At 38.1% G+C, this 22198-nt stretch overlaps 1 protein-coding gene across 4 annotated transcripts in view; it reads left to right on the plus strand.

Annotated features, from left to right (window-relative positions):
- Nucleotides 1–22198, plus strand: part of OPA1 (OPA1 mitochondrial dynamin like GTPase) — a 101611-nt gene that overhangs the window by 27376 nt on the left and 52037 nt on the right. For 2 of the 4 annotated variants that reach the window (XM_056121962.1, XM_056121963.1), the window contains 10 exons: nt 2112–2222; nt 7066–7119; nt 8899–9003; nt 10589–10675; nt 15387–15500; nt 17261–17341; nt 17436–17510; nt 19017–19088; nt 19178–19277; nt 20155–20285. In XM_056121962.1, coding sequence (XP_055977937.1) covers nt 2112–2222; nt 7066–7119; nt 8899–9003; nt 10589–10675; nt 15387–15500; nt 17261–17341; nt 17436–17510; nt 19017–19088; nt 19178–19277; nt 20155–20285 — 930 coding nt within the window. The remainder of the gene's footprint in view (nt 1–2111; nt 2223–7065; nt 7120–8898; nt 9004–10588; nt 10676–15386; nt 15501–17260; nt 17342–17435; nt 17511–19016; nt 19089–19177; nt 19278–20154; nt 20286–22198) is intronic. The other 2 variants (XM_056121964.1, XM_056121966.1) reach the window with 1 other exon arrangement.

A 22198-nucleotide genomic window follows, 5' to 3' on the forward strand; every position in this document is an offset into this window, starting at 1 on the left:
AAATAACGGATATCTTGATTTATAAAGGATTAGCCAGATCTGTTATTGTTAGCTGTGATCATAGTCTAATGCATTAAAACTGAGGATCAAACAAAATTCTTCAAATTATGTGCTAATATTTGAGGGGATGCTTTACTATTATGCTAGCTTTTCTGTTTTTCTGGGAAATTTTTATGTCTTTGGGTTACATAAATTTAACTAAGAAATTAAGCCTTTGAGTAAGTCTACTAATTAAAATATAAATGTGATGTTAAAAAGTCTTCTCTGAAGGGGTTTTTACTTCCTTGTTATTTGGAGTGGGGGAGCCGCACTCCTTACTGTGCTCCAAGGTTTCCCCGGGCTCTGCTCAGGGGTCAGTCCTGGCCGTGCCCAGGGGACTGTGTCTGGTGCAAGAGCCTTGACCACTGTTTTACCTCCCCAGCCCCAGTTTGAAGAGATTTTTTTCATTGTATTTATAAAATCTAATTGTAAAAATAACATAGTCATTTTCAAAAGCTCTGAAACTGAAGCTTTCTCATTAATATTTTAAACTGATGTTTCTAATTTTTTCAATGTTTATGACTTTGTAAAATTGTATTGTTCTCCAGAACTGTTCTAATGTAAATGAATCACCAATCTCATCCCATGAAACTTTACCTTTTTCAAGTTTCTCTGTAAGAAAATATTAGGTTCGTGACATTGTTGATGACTGTTTTTTTCTTTTTCTTTTCTTCCACATTCCCCAGTGTCAATAATCTATACTAGTAATTAAAAATACTGTGCAGAAAATAAAGTTCTTTGTATAGATTGGAGGAGTGTTTATAATGAATGTCTAAATGAATAAAAAAATTTAGACCACATTTTTCTTTTTTGCTTAGTGAAAGCAGTAGCAGAATTGTAAATGACAGAAGTTATGGGAATGATGATGGTAGTGAGTTGGTATTTTGGTATCTTGATTCATGAATGCATTGTGATGAATATTATATCAAATTAATATTTTATTAGTATTAAGAGGAATGGATTTTAAGTATAGGTTATTGATTTGTATATAGATCCAAACTGGGTTTTGTTTCCTTTTTAATTTTTGTAATCACGTTATCTTTATATCTAATTATCTTCTATATTGTGCTTTGGATTTAATGCTATCTGTTACATTCTTAAGGACTATTTTTGTTTGATGTCAGAACCACTCAAAAAAGGGAAAATTCAAGCTACCCACCTGTGGTATAAATTAAAACTACTGAAAAATTATTTTTAGGCTAAACAAATGAACCCTAAATTTTAGTCAGATATGCTTGTGCTAATAGAAATAAATGTTAAAGCTTTGATTAATGTGATGTTCAAAACTCAGATCAATAGCATTTGGGGGGATTGACTTTTAATTGAAGATGTTGCTTTTCAAGAGAAAATGTTAGTAATAATAAGCTATTATGTAACCTCCGATCTGTTGTCTGTTGAGAATTAAAACATGTAGACCTGGAGTCCGGGAGAGATGTGGCAGGCCTGGCCTCCATGGCGGATTCCGTCCCTGGGGCCTCCCCAGCATTGCTGGGTGTAGCACCTTAGGGCCAAAGCAGCGCTGAATCCTTCGACTTTAGCATTGAACTGCTGGCCCAGTTGGCTGAGGAACAATAGAACTTTTAAAAAACAGTCTTAATTTTTCCATCTGTATCATCAGAAGCATCATTTATATTGTACAGTTTATATATATTGGCAGTAGTTTATATAGTTTACATTGGCAATTCCAAATAAAACTTAAAGTTTTTTTGTTGTCCCCCCCCAGCAAGGAGTTAACCACTTGCTTTGACTATTACTGTTAGTCTAGATTTTACTATTTAATGGTATTTTATATCTGGTATGTTTTATTCGAGCATTTTTTTGCATTTTTCTTTTCACTTTATGATCCATGCTATTTTATATCTTTGAGAGCCCTAATTTCACAGAGAGGGAAAATGGAAATTAGTTACTGATCCCAGTTAAATGTTGACTTTAAAGGTACCTGAATGAGTTTCCATTTTTGTCATAAGCTATTCATGCCTCCCTAACTTACATCTGTTCCTTTCTTGTGCCCTGTGGTTTAACATTATTCTCCTCCCAATTTTCCTCTTCTCCTCATTGTAAATTCATGGCAGGGTCTGCTTGGTGAGCTCATTCTCTTACAACAGCAAATTCAAGAGCATGAAGAGGAAGCCCGCAGAGCCGCTGGCCAATATAGCACGAACTATGCCCAACAGAAGCGCAAGGTGATGGCTGGTTTAAGGGGGCTAATGATGTGTGCATACTAATCAACCATTCCTACAAGATCGTACCGTCTTAATCCACTCACAGACTCCAGTATGTGAAATCATTTTAATGAAAATATAGGCATGTAACTCCTGGAGTGCACAAACAAATCTTAAAATATAAACCTAGCTAGTTAAAAAAAAAATTAAGATGGTCAAAGATTTGTATTTAGAAAAGAATTATGAACTGCTATTTACTTGGTTCAGTTTTTGAGTCAGCCTATGTTTGTAACTATTTTTTTCCCCACTTTTGGACATAATTATTCTTAGATGCTTTGATAAACTCATTTCATAAAGATTTTTCATGTTAGTAAAGTCAGTGAAATGAATTTTCACCTTGAACCACTGAAGGATTGAACATTTGAAGTTTGGTATGATTCTGTTTACTTAAGAACAAACAAACAAACAAACTGCCCTCTCGTTGTTCATCAGTTTGCTTGAGCGGGCCCAGTAACGTCTCCATTGTGACTGTTACTCCATTCTTGTTACTGTGTTTGGCATATTGAATACTCTCGGTAGCTTGCCAGGCTCTCCAAGAGGGGCGGAGGAATCGAACCCGGCTCGGCCGGGCTGGCTGTGTGCAAGGCAAATGCCCTACCACTGTGCTATCACTCCAGCCCACTTAAGAACAGTCTAAGAAAAGTCATCATAAACATAGAAATATTTGACCTTATGTGCTGTCAAGAAGACATTAAGCCTGCTTTTGACTGTTGGATGATCCTGCAGTTTAGATCCCAAAGTTTGTATTCTAAAGAGACTTTTGAGTCAGAACATGAATATGATTTCAAGGTTAAGCACTGAGAACTTGAAATCAGCTATATGTATATATATATATATATATATATACACACACACACATATATATACATATATATATAGTTGGAATAGTATTCAAGTTGTGTTCAAACCTTAACTGAAAAAAAGAGTCATACGTAACTTTAGGTTCTGATACTGAATCATGACCAATATTACAGGCAGTTACTGCAACGATTTTGCTGGCTAACCTGATTTCACTTGGTGATGGCTAACACTTGAGCTTATCTATGATTCCATTTTTTTCCACTGTCACTTTTGACTTTTCTCAATTCCATGGCTGTGTATACAACAGTATACAACTCATGTATGCTTTTTAGCTTTCAGCGAATAACATGTTGAAAATAGAAAACGAGCTATTTTCCTGCCTGGCTTAAGTAAGCTCAAAGAAGTGCTTATTTTTAACCCCTGTGTGCTATTGAGCATATACATATTAGACCAGATTAGATACTTTGGCTCAACCTTCCTTTACTTCTTTAGAGAAAGGAGGGAGGAGGAAACTACTGTGTTAGAAATATCATACAGCTCTAGTAACAATTATTAGTATTTTTTTCTTAATGGTAAAATGAGTTTGAAAGAGTCCAATTTGCCTATTGTTTTAACATTGTAAGAAATGGTGTAAGATATTGACATGCTTTTAAATCTGGTGGTTTACCCTTAAATATTAATTTTAAATGCTATTCATCTGCTATATTGCCAAAGGTGAATGTTTATTTTAGGCCTTTTTTTTTTTTTGGCCTATTTTAGACTTTGAGATAGCTTTCCTATTTCTAATATTTTTTAAAATACTTAATCATTTAACATTAAGGCACCCCCTTTTTTCAGTTCGACTATACCTCCACCTCCTCTGTTTATTAAGGAATACGTAATGGAACACCAAACAGAGCTTGTTCTTGCATGCTTTAGAGTAACCTTATGTGAAGTTAAATGTAACTGTCAAAACAAAACCCTCTGTTACAGTGACAGCATCCTTACTGTCTTGAAAGACATTTTTCCTAATGTACTTTCCTTTCCCCCTTAGTTAGTACAGAGATTGTTTTTCATCCCTTCCCTGCCATAATGATCAAAATCCCAATTGATGAGATCATTATCATTCCAGGCCTTTGAGATGTAGGTAAGGTATAAAACCACAGGAGCTGTTTGTTGCTTTATAATCATTCTTTCATACCTTCTTGAAAAATAAGTAGGTTTTGGGTATCTTATATTACTTACAAGCAGCTAATACTGCTTTCCTGTGTTTTTTGGTTTTTTGTTTTTTGAGCAATGGAGCGCATACAGAAACAGATTAAAACTGACATTGTTCATTTTTCCCACTGTAAATATGTATATATACATAAAGTTTTGGGGGCTCAGGGAGACATTCAACCCATAGGACACTATGTGAGGTCTTGAATTTGGTCCCTGGTACCGCGTGGTGGGCACTGAGCCATTAGCTCTAATCAGCTAGCCACCATTGCGTGGAGTGGCCCCAGGACCCGAGCCCCTCTAAAATTTTTTTTAAAAATCTTTATGAATCTTATTTTAGCAACAAGTTTGGTTTTGTGAGGAGCCAGTAAAGGTGTTTCTCTTTCAGCCTTAGCTTGTTTCTGCGGAGGATTCCGCTCTTTTCCATAGTTCACAGCCTGGAATTGTAGAAAAGCTCTGGTTTCAGGACCATTGATTCCCATTTTTGTCAGGGTGAGTGAAAAATTTTCATAACACAAACTGAGTTCATCAAACAGAACAAGAATTCATTCTTGTTATAACTGAAATTTCCAGTGAAGTGGTACAAAATAAATATACTTCTATTGTTAGTTGAGACTTTGAATGAGTGACAGACTAAGAAGAGTGTGTGTGTGCTGTTCTCTTAAGATATTCGCAGTTTTCTCCTTAATGTCTGATATTTATTTTATAAAACTGAAGATTTTTATCATGTCTCCTAGAAAATATCTGGTATAATTCTTCAGTCCACTTCCTGTCTTTGATGTTGCACTAATCTACAAAGATAGACAATGTATTGGTAAAACTGCATGAATTATTCCTAACAAAAATGCCATAAAGCAAAGGGGAAATCAAATATTTCTAAAAATCTGAATATAAAAATTATAAGTCATGATCACTAAGTTCTAATGCTAGAATAAAGATTGTACTTAGAATATTCTAACTGCCTAACATTATTTTAACTTTTTATATACCCTGTTTGTTATACCAGGTCACATTATCTATCCTTTTATAGCCCTTGACTTATAGTGAACATTTTGACTTTTTTGTATACTTGTTTTAGTGTCTTAATAATTGCCCCAGATGTAATGTTGTATTGTAATTTAGGACATATTACATGAAATCAGTAAATATTTATATTCAAAACTAAATTAGTTTATACTAATATGATTTAAATAATCTATTACTAATTTAGTTACAGTGGATGAATATTTAATGGAACAAAATTAAATAACTTTTAAAATGAATTGGGAGATTAATCTACCTAACAGAATTTGATGACTATATTATTACAATTAAGAGCATGCTGTCTGATCAAAGTATGGAATTATTACTTCATTGATCTTTAAGATTTTGTTCTTTGGATTGTGGGCTCCTCTATTTGCTTGTTTTCTTACTTTTTGGGAGATTATTAATAATTCTTGTCCGTGTGCACAAACACTTGATCAGAAAAAAAAGTTTTTAAGTCTCATTTTCTATACAGGAATGAGAAAACAGTAATTCAAAATTTGCTTTATATTTCCTGTTATATAGTTAGTGAATCAGATTTAGAGCTTTTTAGCTGCAGGCTCTTAGGGGAGGAAAAATATACTTACTATTTCTAGCAAGCATTGGCATTTTTATTTAAAAGAACCTTTGGTGAAATTTTTGAGAAATTATTTAGAAATAGAAATTAAAATTTTAAATGATTCTTGGATGCATGGATAAGTCTTATTAATGTCTACCTCGGTGAGCAAATCATTCACAATTTTTTCACATACATTTGCTACCACGATGTCTTGATTGCTTAAATGGCCAGTGAACAAAGATTCACATTTGATTTGATTTTTGTCTCCTATAAAATAAATTTGTTTATGAATTTTGACTGTCTGAAATTAGGTATCTTGACAGACTGCTGATAAGAATTGCACTTTTCCAAATAATCAGGCACAGTTATGTTGATTTGTCATTACTGGCATCATTTCAGTTATAATTGATCATTGTATTTTATATTCAGAATTGTATTGTGACCACTTTAAAGCTTGTTATACTTTGAATTGAATAAAATTCTTCATTGTTTTTGGATATTTTATCTTTCAGCTCTTAGTATTAATACCATTTGAAGTAGTTTCCACAATACCTGTGGATTTTATTCTACATTTGATTTTATGTTCGTATCAATTTTGTTTGCCTTATATTTCTTCATTGCTACTGATACATTCACTGTATTATGGGTTAGCAGATCTTGCAGTGGAATAGAATTTAAAAACAAACATCTGACTCCACTTAAAACTCTGAAAATACAAGATTTTCTTTGCACTTAATAAATACTTCCCTACTCATAAAACAGGACTGGTTAGTATTTGTTTAAGGATACATTCTGACAAATGGACTTACTCAGAAACTCTAAGTGATAATATAGATCTGATTTCCTAAAACATTTCTGTAGGGATATCAATACTTTATATATGTGACCATCAGTGTCTGTACTTGAATAAAATACAGTTTGTGAAGGTATTAGTAACCTTAAGTACTTATCCCTTATTTTTCTGACAAGCCCCTTATATGAAATGACTAGCATGGCAAAAGGAAAGTGGTTGCTTTTTTAATATTATTAATATGAAATTCTCTTGGGCTATTATTGGTAAATTGTATGTATATTTTACTTTTTTAATTATCACTTGATTTAAAATTTGACTTAATATGTTAATAAATCCATTCATTTTTATTCAATTACAATTTTCAGAAATTTAGTTTGCTTTTATTCTGTCTAAGCTTGATTCTACTCAATATATTTTTTTAAAATATTTAGGTGTCAGACAAAGAGAAAATTGATCAACTTCAAGAAGAACTTCTGCATACCCAGGTATAAAAATAAACCAGGGCTTTTTTTTTTTATACATATACTCTAATGTAAGCTTCTTGGGTTTATTTTATTAGTGTGCATGTGTTTGACAAACTTGCAGGCTGTCGAATGTAGCCTGCCCACAGGGCAGAGTCTGGCAAACTCCCCGTGGCCTACCAAATATGCCAAATACCAGTAACAATGATGGGTCTCATTCTCCTAAAGAGCCCTGAATATAATCTCAGGGCTAGGATGAAAGAGACGTTACTGGGGCCTGCTCGAGGCAATCGACGATTAACAGGATGATGAAATGAAATGAAAATGAATGTGTTTGTGAAACAAAATAATTTTGTTGAAAGAAATTCACTTAAGTTGGAGGCGGAAGCGGGGTGGGGGGGTGGAGAGGTGTTCAAGAAAGAAAATGGGCTTCTTGAAAGGGGAAAAGACTGATTTTATTTTTGAACGAAGCAAGATTTAGAAGAATGGTTTAATGATAGAACCTTGTCAGTATGTGCAACTAAGTGAAAGACTAATTGCAAAATAAGGGGTAGAGGAGGAACTGCGAGAGTATCAGGTTAACTTACTTCATTGTATAAACTATTTTTGAGTGAAGCACAGGATTTTTGGAGGATTTGGGCCAACCCAGATGTGCTTATAGCTTTCTCTTGGCTATAGCGTACTCCTGGCTATGACTTGCTCCTGGCTTTATTACGCTCAGGAATCACTCCTGGCAGAGCTCAGGGGACCATATGTGGTCTTGGGGAACGAATCGAGTCTGGTTGATAAGGCTTAACCGCTCTGTCTTAGCCCCTGGTTTTTTTGTTTTTTTGTTTTTAATTTTATTTTGTTTTTATAAAGTTGTTTACAGTGATCCATTACATTTAACCTTCAAATACCAATCCCACCACCATAAGAGGAAAGGGTGTGAAGATTGTTGTATTTCATCCTGGAGCCATTAAATCCTTGTATAAGAGATTACAAACATATGTGTTAAACCCAGTCAAGTGTTTGCTACTCCTGGTACATCAGTGTGGTATAGTATGAGAGGTTGCTCCAGGAATTCTAAAATTTAGAATACGATTATAGAGCAGATTCACCCATGAATGAAGCCTCTGATTTTCTAAAAAATAATTTTTAAATAATTTCATTAGTTTTTAGTTAGTTCATCTCCTTAATAATAGTCATACTCCTTAATAATAAGGTCCTTAATTATAATTTTTTAGCTCCTTGTATCCTTGGATAGACTGCCAGGCGTTCCTAGCCTCAGGCTCCTAATCTGTGTCACCTCTGTCTCGTGGGATGGTTAAGAACATTAATGCATGTGAAACAGTAAAGGACCTGTCACATAACACTCAGGTTAAAATGCGTATCTTAATTAAAACATTATATGAGAAATAGAAGAATTTGGATTTTTGTCAAATGTCCCTGTAAGTGAAAACTTAAAATTTTTATGTGATGGGAAAATGTTGCTTCACAGTTAAGAACTTTAAATTCTTAGAGTTTTCAATAATTTAAAGAATTTAATAATTTTGAAGGTGTTTTAAAATATTTCAATTGTAAGTAGCAAAGAATTTTCCAAGTAAAATACCAAATTGTAATAATAAAACTATAATGAGTATTACTGTGTAAAATAATAGGCATAATTCTTTTCTCAGCATTTTCACCAAAGTCTTTTTAATGAAATTTCAAATAAGAAGTTACAGTTTTAAGGTTTTGAAAGATTTGTATTTAGACTTAATGTTATTTATTAACCCATTTTCCCCCCTAATACAGTTTTGTGTGTGATTTTTTTTTTTTAAGTTGAAGTACCAGAGAATCTTGGAACGATTAGAAAAGGAGAACAAAGAATTGAGAAAAATAGTATTGCAGAAAGATGACAAAGGGATCCACCATAGGAAGCTGAAGGTATTGTTGGTTGATCGTGACTTTTGAGTTCTTAGAACTTTGCCAGCATGATACTTGCATTCGTTCATCAGTGCCAAGTTTTAAGGAAATCTGTGAAGGGTTCAGTCATCTTTTTCTTGCTAACCTCTCATATCCTTGGGTGAAAGGAAACTGCTTCCTGTATTAAGATATTTTGCAAATGGTTGTCTCCACAATGGTTGTTTTATATTAACCCTATAAAGTCTTTGTACTCTTTTTTTGGCCACAACTGGCAGTGGGCTTTACCCAGCTCTGTGCTCAGGGTCATTCCCATGAGGAAAAAAAGTCTTCACAATCTTAAGTTATTTCTTGTGAATCAGTTTGTTTTTCTTAAGTGCCTAGTTTGTCTATAGGTTTATTTAATTTCTGTAGCTTTAATCAGTTGTGAGTTGATAGACATATAAATATAACAGATATCATTGCCTTAATTGTATTTCCATTGAAAAATTAGACTCTTTTTCATTTTAAAAGAATTATTTCTCTAAATTTTGAGGAATTTTGAACAAGCATATACTTTGCTATCACCAGCACATTGATAATTTTCATTGCCCATAAATTGTCATAAACATTTTCACTAATGTTTGATGTGATGGGAAAATATTGCTTCACAGTTAAGAACTTTAAATTCTTAGATTTTTCAATAATTTAAAGAATTGAATAATTTTGAAAGTGTATATGCTAAATTAGATTGTTTTTAACTTGTGTCTGTGTAACTTGTGTTTGTATATGCTAAATTAGATTGTTTTTAACTTGTGTCTCTTATAAGTAAATATAATTTAAGTTTTGAAATTCCAATAAAGTCTAGCCAAGACCCAAAGATGTTTAGCTCCAAGTCAAAAAGCATGTTCTGACTTTCAGGGCACCAGAAAATAGACAGTACTTTGACTTTACTTCTAAGTCACTCATGTCAGTTGAAAGAAAAAGTCACGTCCCAAGCAATAATATGTCTTGGGAGCATATTTCAAAAACAGTTTCCTCATAAGTAAAGTATTATTACTTAAAGGTAATAAAAGTTTGAAGAATTTTTTTAAAACTTCCAGGCTGATGGTATTTTATTTTTAAGTAATATCTGAATGTTATTCTGATTTCAGCCTGATCAGTTGGCTGAGTGTACTTAAGTACTGCTACATTTATCCTTCTGTTCATTTCCCCTACGGCCTGTGTCTGTGTCTGTATCTCTCTCTGACTTCCTTCTTCCCCAACCCACACACCCAACTTGGTAGAGGGTGAATGTCTCATCAGTTGGTCACCTGACCTCTTTGGTGTTTAACAATCTTCCTTTGTTGAATATTTAATATTTTGCCTTTACCATTAAACAGTAACTCCCTAGCCACTTAATCTAAAGGCTAGGCAATCCCTGATGTACCTTACTAAATCAGTGCATCACTTAATTAAGTAAATTCTATAAGAAGAAAAGAAATTTTATTCTACACTATTCCACTTTTACTATGAATATATATTTACGTAGAGAAATATAGTGTTTATGGGAAAACATTCTGGAGTTCTTCAGCTTGTTGTCTTTTACTACATCTATGGTGTTAAGTGTTTATTTATTTTAATTTTGTAGAAATCCTTGATTGACATGTATTCTGAAGTTCTTGATGTTCTCTCTGATTATGATGCCAGTTATAATACACAAGATCATCTGCCAAGGGTAAGTAAAAATTCAGTGGTAAGTTTGCTGGTACCAACAAACCAGAAAGACCAAGATGCATATGTCTTTTAACCTATATAAAATGATTTAGGTATACTTTCTGATGTCTTCATTATGGAATATTTTTTGAGAATACTGATCCACTTATTTACTTGTATTAACATACATAGTGGTGGGAAAATTTGAGCAAACGATAATGCCCAAAAGCAGAGAGAGTGTCTAGGGGAAATTGGCTGCCATAAAACCAGGGTGAGGACTGGGATGGGGGCGGGGAGTGGGGGATACTGGAGACATGTGTGGTGGAAATGTGTGCTGGTGGAGGGATGTGTGTTCCATCATTGTATGGCTGAAACTCAAACATGAAAGCTTTGTAACTGTATCTCATGATGATTCAATTAAGAGAGAGAGAGAGAAAGGGCCAGTGAGTGAGTTGTGAGCTGAGGGGGCGGTCCTTTCCCCTCTCCACATGCCCCTCCCCCGATTTCTGGGGTTTAAGTGGGGGGAGGGGGAGAGAAATGGTGAGGTGCAGGTCGCTGGGATGCCATTGCCTTGGGAGCTTCTTCCCTCCACTGGCCCTTTTCTGCCTCTTGGAGAAGCTGCTTTCATCTCTCTGACCAGGGGGAATGGCTGTCTTCCCCCTCCCTTCTCCCCCACTTCCTTCTAACCAGCTTGCAGAAAAAGAAAAGTTTTGCCAGCAACTAGAGGGCGTGTGGGTTTGGGGCTCCAAGCACCCCGTCCGGCTAGCTCTGCTGTCAGGTACATAGCTCCAACCGCCATGGCTTGCTTTCAGGCTCTCTGAGCCGGTGGCAACCACCAGCCAAGATTCCTGGCATGCTCAGCCCTTGTCACTAGGATGAAATCAAAGGCAGGAGAGGGTTTCAGTGAGCATCTCCAGATGAAGTTCTCTCCCTCCCTTCCTTCCATCCTTCTAGAGGCCCCAAGTGCAGAGAGTATAACAGCCGCAAAAGCACTGCTCATCACTGACTTATACATGGTAAATGGGGCTGCTTTGAAATTCACCCCCTCTCGCAAGTTCTTGGAGCTAGGGAACCCATGGAGAGGGAAAGAGTTGCTTCAGAGGCTGGAGAAATATGGCAGCAGGTCGGAGCACCTGCTGTGCATACAGGAGACATGGGTTTGATCCCTGACATGGGTCCCCCAAGCACCATTGGGCATGACTCCCAAACACCAAGCTGGCACTAACCACTGAGCACCGCCAGACTCAGGAGTCGCATTTAATCATCTTGTTACACGAGCAGAGTAAACTGTCAGGCTGGTGGTTAGCACTGGGAGTGAAACAGCAGGTACTACAATCCCATCATGGGTCCCGGCAAGCCTGACGCAGGGTGTGAGGGAACCAGAACCAGCTCAACAGGAGGGCGGTCCAGGCCCTGGGGCAGGAAAGAGTTTCAGAGGCTCAGGAAACAAAAAATTGGGCTACTCTTAAGGATATGGCATAGAAGGAGGATGGGGACTGTGTTCCTGAGGGCCACAGAGCAGTCAGAAGATAGATTAGTGGTGGGGATCGGGGAGCGGAGGGAAGAAATGAAGACTAACTTTGTTTTTATTTCATTTTTAGTTTGAACGCCACACCCAGTGGTGCTCAGACTTGACTCTGTGCTCTGGGATCACTCCTGGCGGGGCTCAGTGAACCACATGGGATGCCAGGAATTGTACCTAAATCAGCAACTAGCAGAGCAAGTGCCCTATCCACTATACTGTTGCTCCTTAAGAAATGACTTTTTGGGGCGGGAGCGATAGCACAGCAGATAGGGCGTTTGCCTTGCATGCGGCCGACCTGGGTTCAATTCCCAGCATCCCATATGGTCCCCTAAGCACTGCCAGGTGTAATTCCTGAATGCAGAGCCAGGAGTAACCCTTGTGCATTGCTGGGTATGACCAAAAAAATTAAAAAATGATTGTTTTTTCCCCCCCATTTGATATTTTTTATTGAATCATTGTGAGATAGACACTTAGAAGGCTGTTCATAATTGGATTTCTGTGATACGGTGTTTCAACACTTATCCCTCCACCAGCACCAGTGTCCCCAGTTTCCCTCTTCTTCTCCCTCTTCTTTCCTCTTCTTCTCCTCCTTCCTCCTCCTCCTTCCTCCTCCCCCACCACCCTTTTTGGGCATTGTGGTTTGCAATACAGGTACTGAAAGGTTATCATGGATATCTCTTTACCTACTTTCAACACTCAGTTTCTTCTCCAGTGTGATCATTTACAAATATTATTGTCATACTGGCCTGGAGTGTTAGCACAGTGGGTAGGGCATCTGCCTTGCATGCGGCCGACCCAGGTTCAATTCCTCTGTCCTCTGGGAGAGCCCAGCAAGCTACCTAGAGTATCCCGCCCACACGGCAGAGCCTTGAAAGCTCCCCGTGGCGTATTTGATATGCCAAAAACAGTAACAAGTCTCACAATGGAGATGTTACTGGCTCGAGCAAATCAGTGAACAACAGGAGGATAGTGCTATAGTGCTAGTGCTACATAACAAAGGATAGCTGTCAGATATTTGGTATGATGGAATCATAATAACCATGACTCTAAAATGCCTGAACAAGGAATTAAATTAGGTATGGGAGTGAAAATTTTTTTGAAAGGGTGTTAGGGAAGGGTTTGTCAGTGCTCCTGGCTCTATGGACCATATGTGATGCCAGAAATTTGAACTGGAGTTAGTGGCATACCTCCTGTCATAGTTCTCTGTCCACAGGAGAGAAATTTAACCATAAGAATGGAAAATGCTTTTAAGAGTAAATTAGCTATGGAAAATATTTTTGTAACATTGATAATCAAGTTTTAGAAATAGTTTAGCACATGTTTTTATGAAAATTTGACTGTAAACATCCAATTACTCTTTGGGAGTTTTTTGGTTTGTTTGGTTTTGGACCACATTCAGTGATGCTCAGGAACTATTCCTGGCTCTGCACTCAGGAATTACTCCTGGTAGTGCTCAGGGGACCTTATGGGATGCCAGGGATCAAACTCAGGTCTGATCTGTGCAAGGCAAACACCCCGCCCACTGTACTATCTCTCCAGCTCCCCAATTCCCCCAAGTACTGTTTTGCTGTTTACATTTTTACTATATGTGATGTGTCAGTCATTCTTTCCATGGATGATTATTCTGAAAATTATTTGGCTGATAAATTTTAAGTTTGTATTATTTTTACGACATATAAATTGATAATCTAATGAAAATGTTCATAACAGGTTATGAGTTAAAATCAGAAATACCATGCAGAAAAAAATTAAGCAAAAAAAAATCCTAAAAGTGATCTAGCTATATTGTTTATAGTAGGTTAGTGTGGCTCGTAAACTGATAAAATGGAGAGTAGAGCAAGATATGATAGAAGTGTCAGGTCTAATGGTTCTTAAGCACTATAAAGGAATTTCATTTTTAATTGTAAGCCCACTTCTATGGTATAATAAGTTCACATTACCTTAGTACTCTTGCAGAGTAACTGTGTATTCTGTAAAACTTTTCTTTCTATAGTTTCTGGCCGGAGGCCGGGTCACATTCAACACCTGTATGGCTAATACTCCAACTGAAAGCTGAGTATCTTTCTGACTTTAGAAAATGAGAACAGAGTTTGAGACAAGGGCTCCTGAAAATTTAAAGTAGTGAGTACTTAGCAGAGTTAGAAAGCAAAGGTGATGAGAACATTATAACAGATTTTTTATTTAACCTCTGTCTAAATATCTGAACCCTAAGTTACACATACACTGGTCAGAGTATAGTATCCCAGGGAAGGTTAAGTAGAAATTTGAACTCTACCCAAGAGACAGACTTTGTAGTGAGTCTGAGTTAAGAACTGAAAATAAAGAAAGCACCATTTTTTTCAGAGAAATGAAAGAGAATCTGAAGACTCAGAATAGCATATATAGAAATATCTCAGACACAGTCTAAAATCATTCAAGAATAGTATTGGAACAACATGATATATTTTTAAGAAGAGGAGAAAATTGGGATAGGGATTAGTAGAGTAGATCAGGTGCTTACTGAACCCACGGTCCCTCAAGCCCCACCAGGAGTGATTGCTGAGTGCAGAGCCAGAGTAAGTCCTCAGCATTTCTGGGTGGGACCCCAGAACCCCCAAAAAATTAGAAATGAAAAAAGAGTAGAAAATCAATATAGGCTAACTTTGATTTGAATGAACAAAATACTACTAAAATCTGTTATTGTTATTATTACACTAGTGATGGAATGAAAATATGCTAATAAAAATGTTATTTCAACAGAAAAATAAGACCTGCAAAGAACCAAATATAAATGAAAAATAGGGTATCTGAAATGAAAACTTTTCTAAGTAAACGGACTGGAAATAAGAGTGAATTTGAAAATAGTGACAGTTCTTCTTCCACAATTTATGACTTTTAGGGTCTTACTACTTATTAGTGGATTTTCTTTTTCCTTTTATGAAAGTCCTTAACGTACTTCTTGGAGAACTGTTTTAGTGGCAACAGTTTCTTTAAATGTTGTTCATGTGATAAAGCTTTTTTTTTTATTCCTCTTTAAATCTGAGCAATGACCTAGCCAGGTTGAATAGTCTTGGTTTGAGTTTTCCAACTCTTTGTACATAGCATGCCATTCTTTCTTAATTGTAGGTGAATTTTAAAGGCTGAACAAAATCTCAGTAATACTCGCTTATTTTATTTAAATTTGAGTTGGTATAAAATGCTGAATAAATGTTACTTATGTTTTGATAAGGTGGTTGTGGTTGGAGATCAGAGTGCTGGGAAAACCAGCGTGCTGGAGATGATTGCTCAGGCACGAATATTCCCGAGAGGCTCGGGCGAGATGATGACTCGTTCTCCAGTAAAGGTAAGAAAGTGTCCGGCACCCCTTATAGTTCCCTGAGCACACCAGAAGTGATCCCTGAATACAGAGCCAGGAGTAAGCACTGCTGGGGTGGCCCAAAACCTAATAACAAAAGGAAAACCATCCAGAGGAAGGGGTGATGAAAAAGGCCAAATAAACCAGTGAAGATGAAGATTGAGGATTGATTATTGAACTTACCCATGGAGACAAGTAGAATAGGTTGAAGTTTCCTTCCGATAGTTTCTGTTTCCTGGGTGGAATGAGAGGGGAGAGGGAGAAGAATTGATGAATGAGGCAAGAGGAGAATTGGAAATCTTCTAGGCGACACCAGGAGTAGGTCATGAAGACTGGGAAGCCCTCGGATTGCAGAATCGTACTGAGATCCCCATGAAGGTCTGTGGGCTTCAGTGTTAGTACTTCACTATGATTGCATTTTCGGGTGTTGTTCTTTCATTTTAATGTTCAGTTGGTTAACATTAAAATGAAATACAAATTACTTCATTTGTGAGAATACAAATTAAAATAATCAAGAATAAGGCCACAGTGGTGATAGAAAATGAGACAATGTTGAGATCTCCGAAAGCACTGCATAAATGGAGTGAAGAGGAGTTTGAGGCACCTTGGTGTAGTCCCTCGAGTGCACTGTCTGAGTCAGCTGTGAGTCCAGTCATGTTGTATGAACCTAGCTGCTTTTTCTTTGCTCTGTATTTTGTGATTGTCCCACACTTAGCAGATCTGGTTTGCTTATTGATTCTGAGACATTTCTAATTTGGGTGGGAAAATGAACTGACCACACCCCCATGTTACGCTCTAAAAACGATTGTGAAAACATTGTGAACTCTATTTTGTTCTCAGTTAACTGTTCCCACAGAAGGCAGAGCATGGACCAGACACATAAGACAGCTTCAGTTTTCTTACTACTTTATTACCTTTTAAAAAAATTATTACTTTAAATTATGGTTGCTGAGAAATCTGAATGCTGATTTCGTTGCCTTAAGCTGTAAGAATGCTGCAGGTTTTATACTTTTCTCTGCTGTGAAATCAGCAGTGTCCTGAGGGAATATAGCTGCAGAATTCACTGCATGAACCCACCACTATTCCAACTGGCTTGTGGTCAGTTTAGAAGTTCTCATTAAACCCTCATTGTTGATATATGAGTTATTATTTCTTGCTTGACTGTCATGCCACGGGTGAAAATTCCCACATTTGTACCTTTCTTACAGATCACTCTAGGTTTTGTCACACTCACCCCTTACCTTCATGTCAGTTTCTCCCAGGATATAGGAAAGTCTAAAACCAAATGTCATAAATTGTGGGTCGTGACCTGGTGGCATTCTGGTCTTTGGAGCAGCAGCGTTTTATGTCATGGAAGATGATAAAGTAGCCAGCAGTTCTTTGAGAAATGACCAGCATGCACTGCAAAGGACTGTGATTTCTGTGTCACTGTTGACAGCCCCTAGGGGTGCTCCTAATTTATAATGCCAAAAGGAGTTATATTTTTAAAATAAAATTGGATAATTATAGAGTAATTTGCAAAGTCATTAATGTCATTAATTGGTAATTACCACTGATCGAAATTAATGTGATTAATTACCGTTAACTGGTAATCACAGTTAGTTAATGTGATTAATAACTGCGATTAATGTAATTTACAGTGTGAGGGTGGCATCCAGATTTGTGCATTGCAGTGGCCCTGTACAAACCATGTGCATGAACACAAATTGCAAATGTGTCCTGATATCTTGACGTTGTGTTCCTCTCAGGTGACTCTGAGTGAAGGCCCTCACCATGTGGCCCTGTTCAAGGATAGCTCTCGGGAGTTTGATCTTACCAAGGAGGAAGATGTAAGTAGAACTCGTGTAGGATTCATGTGTATAATCACAATCTCTGTAAGCTTATAAGAAAGAAACAGTGTATTTGTTGTTTTCCTTATACTAGCTTGCGGCACTAAGGCATGAAATAGAACTCCGAATGAGGAAAAGCGTGAAAGAAGGCTGTACAGTGAGCTCTGAGGTAAGTCTTGTAATTCGTTTTAGCATGTTTAATGGAAACCCAGTATTGTCATTATTTGTTTTGTTTGGGGATGCATCTGGTGAATTCAGGGCTTTCTCTTGTCTCTGCGCTCAGGAATCACTACTAGTGATACTAAGGGGGCATGATATGGGATGCTGGGGATGGAACCTGGGTCGACTGTGTGCGTGTAAGGCAAACACCTTACTCACTGTACTATCGGCCTAAGATAAAGATTTTTTTAGTATTCCAAATAATATTTTTAGAACAATTACTTTTATTATTTGTTGTTGTTTGGGGGACACACTCAGTGATACTCAGGGGTTACTCCTGACTCTGTACTCAGGAATTACTCCTTACTGTGCTCAGGGGACCATGTGGGATGTCAGGGATCGAACTTGGATTGGCCGTGTGCAAGGCAAGCCCCTTGCCTGTTGTACTATGTCTTGGGCCCCATTATTTTTAGGATAATTTGTTTTAGAATCAGAAAAATAATGGCTTCTTTCTCCGAGCACAAATAGATGAGATACAGAATTTTCTGAATCACTTAATAATCACTTAACTTCCCGTTAGTCGTCGATTTGCTCGAGCGGGCGCCAGTAACGTCTCCATTTGTCCCTGTCGCGTGCTAGTGTAGCCCAATGGCATCTCTTCGCTCCGGGAACATGGAGGGCCTCAAACCGATCGTTCATGATCTTGACAAAGAAGTCTGACCATCTGGTAGGTGGGCGGCCACGCGGTCTCTTGACATCCCGTGGAATCCAATCAGTAACAGCTCTAGTCCAACGGTCGTCTTTAAATCTCATTACGTGACCAGCCCATCTGATTTTCGACACCTTGGCATATGAGACAGCGTCCCTGATCCTTGATCGTCGACGGATGTCAGAACTCCGGATTCGTTCTCTCATTTGAGTGAAACGTGTTATTCCAAGCATAGCTCTTTCTATTTTTCTTTGGGAGACCTGAATGGCGTTCTCATCTTGTTTGCGTAGGGCCCAGGTCTCTGAGGCATATGTTAATGCAGGAAGAACAGTGGAATCAAAGAGATGTGCCCGGAGCCGGAGGTTCTTCGTCCTCTTAGCTATTTCTTCGACGTTCTTGAAGGCGTTCCAAGCCGCTCTCTTCCTCCTGTGCAGCTCGGGTGCCAGGTCATTTCTCATGTTGACCTCTCGACCTAGGTACACATAGCTGTTGCATTCGGAGATGGTCGTTCCATTGAGAGTGAATGGGGCGTCAGGAACAAGGCTGTTTCTCATAAACATTGTCTTCGTAAGATTCAGCTGTAGTCCTACCTTTCCACACTCATGGTCAAAGTCGGCCAGCATTTGTGCCGCTTGGCTGATGTTTGGTGTTATTAAAACAATGTCATCAGCAAATGTATTAGCAAAAGATTTCTAACTCCTGTCCAAAATTGTTTCTTTTTCATTCATTCATTCATTCTTTCTTTCTTTCTTTCTTTCTTTTTTCCCTTTTTTTCTTTTCTTTTTTTTTTGTTTTTTTTTTGAGCAGACAATATCCTTAAATGTCAAAGGCCCCGGACTACAGCGGATGGTACTTGTTGACTTACCAGGTGTGATTAATGTAAGTATATACATACGGAATAGGTCTTTTCTCTTAATCCTGTTGGAGAAAACATTTATAGTGATTTTATTTAAACTTTTTTCCCCCAGACTGTGACTGCAGGCATGGCTCCTGACACAAAAGAAACCATTTTCAGCATTAGCAAAGCTTATATGCAGAATCCGAATGCAATCATACTGTGTATTCAAGGTAAGTCTTGAATTTACAACAAAATGATGTTGTTTTTTTCTTTTGGTGTTTGGGCCACGCCCAACAGTGATCAGGGCTTACTCCTGTCTCTGCACTTAGGGATCAGTTCTGGCAGGCTCAGGGGACCGTGTATGGTGTTGGGAATCTAACCTGGGTCAACTGTGCAAGGCAAATGCCCTCCATGCCACACTTTACCTCTGGTCAAATGTCCATGATCATGCCCTCAACTTATGGTTGAGTATCGTGGGGCTTTGGCCTGGCCCATTTCGATGCCAGGGTAGCTCACAGCTTGCCCTGGGTCTATTCAGTCCCTCGTCGGGACCCTGCTTTTGGGGTGCTAGGAACAAAGGGCAACTGAATGGAGAAAGCAGATGCCCAGGAGTAAATATTATTCGGAGTCAATCAACTCCCAAGTTACAAAGCATAATATTAACTGTCTTCCTGTGTCCATACAGAAAGGACATTGCTTACAATACAAGTTTAGTGTCCTTAGATGGGTGTGACCCGATAAACCTAAGCTACTTGAGGAAGGACAAAACAGTGTTATCCTACAGTCAAACAAAAAGAAAAGATTTTTAATTTATTTCCTTCTCTTAACAATTCAGACTTTCCCTAAGTGTCATGTTTCATAAATACGTAATGTAAATATTTTGACCTCTCACTCATTATACTAGTAAATAGAATTGAAGCTGAAACTTCATTCATAAATTTCACTGTAGATGTCATAGAAATTTTAATGTATAGTTTCTCTTCATTATGGAAATAAGTGTGCTAGGAATTATTTTCTTCCAGTGAAATTAACACAAGGGTATCTCTTGCGGAAGTTTTAAGAATCCCCTTCACAATTATTCTGGTGTCATTTCTCAATCTCTTTCAGATGGATCTGTGGATGCTGAGCGCAGCATTGTCACAGACTTGGTCAGTCAGATGGATCCTCATGGAAGAAGGACGATATTTGTTTTGACCAAAGTAGACCTAGCGGAGAAAAATGTGGCTAGTCCAAGCAGGGTGAGGACACTTTCTTCCTGGGGAGAGAAGAGATTCTGTATAGAAGCCCCAGCAACAGCAGTGACTTCTTTATAAAGCAAATTCCTTGTGAAATCCAAGTCTCGACTTACGGGAGTATTTTTTACTTAATTGTGAAGGAAAATTATTTGGTTTAAAATCTTGCTTGAGCATTTTGCTAACCCTGTAACCTAGGGAAAATTATTTAACTTTTTAGTGCTTTAGGCTCCCAGGATATGATATTAGTGCTATAATCTCAAGAAGTTGGGGATGTTTAATAAGTTAACTATTTATTGAAATAGTGCTTGCACAAAAGTATAATAAGCATGTGGCTGTTGTGTGTATTATCATAACTCTATTCCCCATACAACAACCTTAGACTTAAGTATCTATACCTTCTGCCACTGCAGAAGGTATAGATACTCATCCTTGTACCTAAGATTGCCTACAATGATAGTATCACTGTCACTGTCACTGTCCTCCCATTGTTCATTGATTTGCTCGAGCGGGCCCAGTAATGTCTCCATTGTGACAATTGTTACTGTGTTTGGCATATCGAATACGTCATGGGTAGCTTGCCAGGATTTGCCATGCGGGCGAGATACCTGTCGGTAGCTTGCCGGGCTCTTCTTCGAGAGGGGCAGAGGAATCCAACCCAGCTCAGCCATGTTACCTGCGTATAAGACAAACGCCCTACCCACTGTGCTATTGCTCCGACCTGATGATAGTATACTAAGGCAGTTACAACGGGAAAGGGGCTAAGAAGTCTGGGGTAACCCAGGTTTACATTTCCCAGAACCTTCTCTCAAAAGAGCGTCTAAGACATGTGTAGCAGTGCCCGAGCCATAGCACATCAGGGAGGATGTTTTGCCTTGCACGTGTCTGAACTGGGTTCAATCCCTGGTATCCCATGGGGTCCCCCGAGCACTGCCAGGATAAATTCCTGAGAGAAGACCCAGGAATAAGCCCTGAACATTGTCAGGTGTGGTCCAAAAGCCAAAAACAAAGGCACATGTAATCCCTTGAGCACCAAGTTGAGCACCAACTCATTAGACTGAGTTCCTAAGGGTGTTTGGGTTTGTTTTTCAGTCTCATTTGAGGCACCGTGAGTTTCACTATTGTTAATGCTAGAGTTACATACATGCAAGTGTTCCAACACTGCACCCTCCACCAGAGTCCTCCCTCCACCACCGTCTCAGTGTCCCCACCTACCTCCACCCACCCTGCACCAGCTAAGTTCAGTTTCCCTTGCCTTGGGGCGTGTGCTGACTTATGTTTCTTTATATATTACATATGAGAGAGATTTTTTGTTTTTTCAATAATGTAGGAGTACTGCTATTTGTTCAGCCGTTGATTAAGTTGATTGAATTGCGCATGAACTCCACATCACTTTTTTATTTTATTGTATCACCGTGAGATAGAGTTACAAAGCTTTCATGTTTGAGATTCAGCCATATAATGATGGAACAACACCCATCCCCTCCACCACCCATGTTCCCAGCATCCTCCCCCTACACACACACACATCCCAGTCCTTACCCTGCCTCTGTGGCAGACAGTCTCCCCAATACTCTCTCTCTAATTTTGAGCATTATGTTTTGCTCGAATTTTCCCACCACTGTTCAAGCCTACCTGCTAGGGGCAGACGCTAGATAATTTACTTTCCATTGCTCATTTTGAATATCATGAGCACTCTCGTGGCCATGATTGTAAATGTAAATTTCTAGATTTTAAATGGTTGGGTTCCAGAGACATCTCTCTATGGCACTAATCCATTTTGGGATTCAATTGGGAGTCTTTGGGCCAAAGCTAAGTGTGCTAAAATGGCGCCTGGAGGCAAATTGTGGGCATGACAGCCAGCCTGGGTGGGTGGGTACCCAGGGAGGGGCAGCCCAGGTCCTCTGCCGCTACGAGGC

The sequence above is a fragment of the Sorex fumeus genome, unplaced genomic scaffold (assembly GCF_029834395.1).
Source record: "Sorex fumeus unplaced genomic scaffold, SorFum_2.1 ptg000044l, whole genome shotgun sequence".
NCBI classification, from domain to species: Eukaryota; Metazoa; Chordata; class Mammalia; order Eulipotyphla; family Soricidae; genus Sorex; species Sorex fumeus.